Genomic DNA, 6,988 nt, shown 5'->3' on the forward strand with positions numbered 1-6,988 from the left:
CTGAAGAAATCCAGGAACCGAATCCTTCTGTAAACGACAGATCTGGACGTGTGCAGACAGGTCAGGATATGAGTCCCAAAGGGCCGGTCGTGATCCGTCCTCCTTCACCTCAATTCTTCTTGTTAGCCTCTCAGAGGAGAGGGAGAGGGAGATGGAGGAGGGACCTTGTAGGGGGAGCAGGAGGAGAGCAGTGATTGGGATGTAGAAATTTAATTAATTAATAAAAAGAAGGAAGAAAGAAAGAAAGGAAGGAAGAAAGAAAGACAGACAGACAATTTGCATACTACAGAAGACTTAGAAGCAAGTGATCCGAACTTGAAATTAGATGTTAAGGATTTAGGTTTCAATGAAATCTATGGACTGACCTGGTAGTTCTTCAGCCTCAATAATGAGTTAAGGGAACATTTAAAAAACTATTTCAGTGAATGCATGCTTATGCCCAAATCAACTCATATTAAGTACCCTGCTGTGATGTAATGACTTTTATGGGCAGCAGGTGATGCTGAAGGACTCTCTCTGTCTCATCCACAGGTCGTTATTCTGTACTTTGAGCCAAGTACATTTCGTTGTATTCTCCTAAGGTGGGTTCGTCTTCTCGGTTTTGCAACTGTTTATGGAACAGTGACCCTCAAACTTCACAGGTATGTTATGTTTCTTCAGTATTTATTTTCACAGAGGAACCAACTTGTCTTGTTTAAAAACTAATTGTAAACTGAGTTGGCCATTATTCAACAATGTACATAGGAAGATGATATAATAAACATGTATATCGGGGCTGGAGAGATGGCTCAGCAGTTAAGAGTGCCAACTGCTCTCCCGAAGGTCATGAGTCCAAATCCCAGCAACCACATGATGGCTCACAACCATCCATAATCAGATCTGATGCCCTTTTCTGGGGTATCTGAAGACAGCCACAGCAAGCGAGTGTGACTGGAGCAAGAAGAAAAAAGTGTCTGAAGACAGCTACAGTATACTCACATATAATAAATAAACTAAATCTTTAAAAAAAATAAACATGTATATCTCACACATCCTAGTTAGGTTATTTCTGTACTTGACAACAGGTGGAACAATCTGGGCAAAAGAATCTCCAGTGAAATTTTTTGTCTATTGAACTAGCCCATAAGCAAGTCTGTGGGGACATTTTCTTTTTATTTCATTTCATTTTTTTATTTATTAGATATTTTCTTTATTTACATTTCAAATCATATCTCCTTTCCTGCTTTCCTCTCCTGAAAAGGAAAAAAAAAAACAAACAAACCTATTACCTCTTCCCTCCCCCTGCTCACCAACTCACCCTCTCCTACTTCCTGGCCCTGACATTGCTTCACAGGACCAAAGGCCTCTCCTTCCATTGATGACCAACTAGGCCATCCTCTGCTACATATGTAGCTGGAGCCAGGAGTCCCACCATGTGTACTCTTTGGTTGGTGGTTTAGTCCCTGAGAGATCTGAGGGTACTAGTTAGTTCATATTGTTATTCGTCCTAAGGGGCTGCAAATGGGTCCTTTCTCTAGCTCCTTCATTAGGGACCTTGTGCTCAGTCCAATGGATGGCTCTGAGCCTCTACTTCTGTAGTAGTCAGGCACTGTCAGAGCCTCTCAGGAGACAGCTATATCAGGCTTCTGTCAGCCAGCACTTGCTGCCATCCACAATAGTGTCTGGGTTTGGTGATTGAATAAGGGAAGGATTCCCAGGTGGACCAGTCTCTGGATTGTCCTTCCTTCAGTCTGCTCCATAGTTTGTCTCTGCAACTCCTTCCATGGGTATTTTGTTCCCCCTTCTAAGAAGGAATGAAGCATCCACACTTTGCTCTTCCTTCTTCTTGAGTTTCTTGTGGTTTGTAGATTGTATTTTGGGTATTCCGACCTTCTGGGCTAATATCCACTTATCAATGTGTGCATACTATGTGTGTTCTTTTGTGATTGGGCTACCTCACTTAGGATGATATTCTCCAAATCCATCCATTTCCCCAAAATTTCATAAACTCATTGCTTTTAATAGCTGAGTAGTACTCCATTGTGTAGATGTACCACATTTTCTGTATCCATTCCTCTGTTGAGGGACATCTAGCTGGATTCCAGTTTCTGAGTATTATAAATAAGGCTGCTATGAACATGGTGGAGCATGAGTCCTTATTACATGTTGGAGCGTCTTCTGTGTATATGCCCAGGAGTGGTATTGCTGGGTCCTCAGGTAATACTATGTCCAATTTTCTGAGGAACCACAAAACTGATTTCCAGAGTGGTTGTACTAGCTTGCAATCCCACCAGCAATAAAGGGGTGTTCCTCTTTCTCCACAATGTCACCAGAACCTGCTGTCATCTGAGATTTTGATCTCAGCCATTCTGACTGGTGTGAGGTGGAATCTCAGGGTTGTTTTATTTGCATTTCTGTGGGGACATTTTCTTGAGTAATGGCTGACATGTCATAGCCCAACCCATTGTGGGTGGGCCCACTTTTGAGCATGTGGTACAGAGCCAGCCATGAGGAGCATGCCCATAAGCAGCACTACTCCAAGGTCTCTGTTTCAGTTGTTTTCTCCAGGTTCTCAATCTGCTTGAGTTCCTTTCTGACTTCCCTCAGTGTTGGAGTGTTAGCTGGAAGAGTAAGATGAAATAAAACCTTTCCTTTACAAAGTGTTTCTGGTGGTGGATTATCACAGAATACGAACGTAACTGAGACACCCTGTGGAAATGTTAGTTATATACTTCGGAAGAAACTTTCATAGGACTGAACTCTTTGAACAAGGTCCTTTTGTTTCTATTATAGGATGGAGTTATTCTGTACGGGAAAAAACATTGTTGGGATGTTAACAGTATTTACTAGCTAAATCAAGATAGAAAGACAATACAAATCACCCTGTTGATGTTCCAAGATAAAAGGTTTTTTTTTAATGGTTTTGGATTAAAAGTTGTGAGGCTCTTCCATGGGGAAAACTAATCCTCCAGCTCTATCCATTTAATTGCTTGTAGACATTTGTGTGGAGTCCAGTGAGATTCCCTTTTTCATGTCACTATGTCTATTGGTGTCATCTTTGTTCAAGTAACATGTACAGACTAAGCAGGTTGTACTTACATATTTAGGAATATATTACATATTCATATTTTCAAATATATACATATATTTAGAGGGATTTAGAGGGGTTTAAGGGATGAAAAGGAAGAGGGAAGATGATATATTTTTATTTAAGAATTAAAAGAAAGTACTCAGAAGTTGTTTTCTTGTTTGTTTGTTTGTTTGTTACCATTTGGGGATTAGCAACCTTGAAAAATGGAAGATACTGTAAGTTCTCTTATAGTTAGTTCAAGGCAACCCAAATATGAAAATAGGACAATAAAATAAGCTACCTGTCCACAGTGCTGGGGTGGGGCCTGGAAATCCCTGGCCTTGCTATCCCTCTTATCTGCTAGTTTAAAGAAAGCCTCAGTGAAATTGTATCAAAGAGGAAGGATGAAAAATGCTCACAGGTTGACACTGAATGAAGCCCTGGTACTGATGAGCAGGGGCAGTTCTGATGACTATAGAATATTCTCTATGTACCTGCCTGGCCATGAGTATTTCTCAGTCAAGGTATGGCTCATGCAAGGCGTACTTTCAGTGATATGGGTTATGTTTTGTTTAATCTCTGTCATCACAATCTTTTGAAATTATGATAATTACTCTGTTTTCTACACAAGACCAGTCATCTAACGTACCTTCCTCTATCTCTTTTTCTGCCTTTCTTCGTTTCTGATTAATTGCTGAGAGTAATCCATATTAGATGAATGAATGATTGAATTGATGAATGAGTGAATGAATGTAAAGGTCAGTTGCAGATCTCTAAACTGCTTCCTATAGTTCATTCATATTCCCCAATTCACCATATGTTCCAAGTACTTGGGTCACCCTGAGGTATCACATGGTAAGCTGGAAGATATTGATGCAATTTGAGGACAGTGTTAAATATCATCAACTCATAAAGTGAGATTATTTCTGGTCAGGTTCCCTTTCAAATCCTTCTGATTATCTCCAGGAGAAACATTAGTTTGAAGCAACTAGGTTTTCCTTAACACCAATCACACCCCTGATAATCTCATTTGGAAGAGGCAGACTAGGCTGCAGGCTTAGAGCTGTTCACTTCAATGCTGTGTCCTTAGGCGTTGTCATCTGTTCTATTGTATTTACTTCCATAGTTACAGAAAGTATTGGCTGTTTGTTTTTCTTTATAGTTACAATATGAAGTTCCCTTCAAAATGCTTTAAAGTAACAAATAGGAACTGATTTAACGAGGCCATTATCTGGTTCCATAACAACAGCAATCATGAGGGCATATGAAATTATTAGAACTTGGACAAGTGGTTTCTTTAATCATCTTTTGCTTGTTTTAATAAAATGGAAGCTATTTCCTCTGTGAGTCTCTATAAATGATGACAGTGAAGAATGACTGCTAAAGGTAGATTTTTTTTTGTATAATTTAATGAGCAAAATTACTCTAATCCTGTGTGAATCTCATGTATTTACTTTTTCATGCTTTACTCTTGTATTCTATTTTTTCTTTATTCCCTAAATTTAAATTGTTCATCTATAAACTGAGTAGTTAGCATTCCTAGAAAGCCATAAACACTCCAAAAGTAGGACCAGACAGCCCAGCTCTGTTCTCCTGCTCCAGGGTCACAGTAAAACACCATGACCAAACCCAACCCAGGCTGGGTGGCAGTGACTTGCTTACCCTTCTTCCTCATCACTTCTACTAGAGAAGAAAATAAGGCAGTAATTCAAGGAAGAGCATATTATGGAACAATAAAGGGATGCTACTTACTCTCTTGCTTTCCTAGAACATATGCAATTGTTTATTTATATATAATACAGGTCTGCCTGCCCAGGGTTGGTGCTGTACACAGTGGGCTGGGTTCTCCCACATCAATCATCAGACAAGACAATATCCCTACAGATGCGCCCTTATGCCAGTCTGATGGATCCAATTCCTCAGCTGAGGCTTCCTCTTCACAGATGTCTCTAGTTTGTATCAACTTGACAAAAACTAATCAGCACAGCTCCCATCTTCTATAATGTTCTGGATTTGTTAGGATGGAGGGTGCATTACATTTGATACTCTGTATTTGTTGGTTGGTAGAAATGCTGTGTTTGATGTACTGTATTTGCTGCATGGAGGGCATACTGTATTTGATATACTGTGTTGGATGGTTGAGATACTATATTTGATATATGCATGTATTGGATGGTGGAGATACTGTGTTGGATATACTCTATTTCCAGCAATTGGAAGAGTGGGTAGTTTTAGTGAATGGAGCTTCAGCAGATGCTTTCTTTCTGACTGAATTTCAGTCAAGAAAGGATTTGTTTTATAATGATACAGGGGAGAGGAGTGACATGAATCTTGATAATTCTAAGTTTGAATTTTACTTCTTCTGTTACCTACTTATGCAATAAACACATCCTATTTTAACATCTAAGAATTAGTTTCATCATCTATAAATTGGTACTTACTCCTGTGAGATTGTACCGATGACATCCAATTTGAAAAAGTCAGGTGTAAAAGCCAGAGCAGTTTTCTGTACTGTGCTCCTTAGGACCAAATATTTACAGTTTGTAGGAAGGCTTATATTTTTATGTATTAGATTGTCTCTGAGTAAAATTTAAGAAGTGAGTGGGTGAGTAATATTTATGCCTATTTCTTTAGGTATCCTTTGGATAATAAATTATAGTGATGTACTTAAATTATTAAGGAAAAAGGAAAACAATTTTGTGATACCTCAGGGACTGCCCAAATGTCGTCAAGGTTGGCTCATTTAGCATAACTTGTAACAGTCTTTGGTAGCTGAGAATTTTAAATAGGCCTTTACACAGATGTCTGAAGGATGCTTATTTCACTTTATTGGTAAATGTACATGCATCGTTCCTAAAAGTCCACTGAGCAGGGTGTTGCTGTTGATTCCTCATTCATGAAAAAACAATTGTCAGTGCTGGTTGGTTGTGCAAGTATCTGCGGCTCTCCACAGGCTTCTCCTGCAACTCTTCCTGTGTTTCCTTTCTTGTTTAACATCAGTTTGAGATACAGTTTGTTGCTTTTAGAAAACCAAAACCATTGAAGTTAGGGTAATTTTATAAAGAAAAAGAGTTTTGTAGTTTTGAAGCCTGCATATCCAAATAGTATAATGGTATCTATGGCCATTAAGGACATCGTGTTCCATTACAAAATAACAAGTGGGTACTGCGAGAGACCAACCATGTCTGTGCTCAAGAAGGAGCTCAGATGCCAAACAGAGTGGTCCAGGTCATTGGTGCTAGTTCACAGCTAGTTCAAGAATTCTTGGGTAAGAATTTGGTGAGTTCAAGATCATCTTAGGCTATACAGCAAGACCTTGTTGAGGACGAAGAGGATGAAGAGGGAAAGGAGGAGGAGGAGAAAAAGGAGGCAGCAACTAACTTAGGCATCCCAAGAGAACTGAGTTAATCTATAAATTCTTCATCCCCAAAAGCTGTAACCACAATAACCCGAGGGCCCACACACACAGGAGAGAAGTACTCCTGGTGTACCCACTGTTTCAGATCTCTACTGCTTACTCATGCTGACTGTCCCTGCTAGGTCATGCCACTGCTGATGTTACTCCATCACTACTGAACTGGACTGTTGGTATACCTGTAAAGCATTTGTGAGTGGACAGAGATGCCACTGCTAACCTATGAACTGAACTGCTGATTTCCTGACAGCACAGATGGGATTTGCTCCAAAGAACCATTTCTGAACAGGTCAATTTCCCCTGTATCCTTTCTTTCCCACTACCTCTGGTGGCTGGTGGGCTAGAAGGGAAGTTAAAACATTTTTTTTTTTCTTTAATTGCTTCTCAGCCATTCAGTATATCTCAGTTGAGAATTCTTTTTTTTATTAGATATTCTCTTTATTTACATGTAAATTTTCCATTCCTAGTTTCCCCTCCAAAAAACAAAGAAACAAACAAAAACAAAAACAAACCCCTGTTGCCTC

General features: G+C 39.5%; 1 protein-coding gene across 2 annotated transcripts in view; it reads left to right on the forward strand.

The window, feature by feature from the left end:
• The window catches only part of Gpr158 (G protein-coupled receptor 158), a 427,233-nt gene that overhangs the window by 350,597 nt on the left and 69,648 nt on the right, over positions 1–6,988 (forward strand). For both annotated transcript variants that reach the window (XM_031369157.1, XM_031369159.1), the window contains exon 6: positions 532–641. In XM_031369157.1, the coding sequence (XP_031225017.1) occupies positions 532–641 (110 nt within the window). The remainder of the gene's footprint in view (positions 1–531; positions 642–6,988) is intronic.

This window comes from Mastomys coucha, unplaced genomic scaffold (genome assembly GCF_008632895.1).
Source record: "Mastomys coucha isolate ucsf_1 unplaced genomic scaffold, UCSF_Mcou_1 pScaffold15, whole genome shotgun sequence".
In the NCBI taxonomy this organism is placed as follows: domain Eukaryota; kingdom Metazoa; phylum Chordata; class Mammalia; order Rodentia; family Muridae; genus Mastomys; species Mastomys coucha.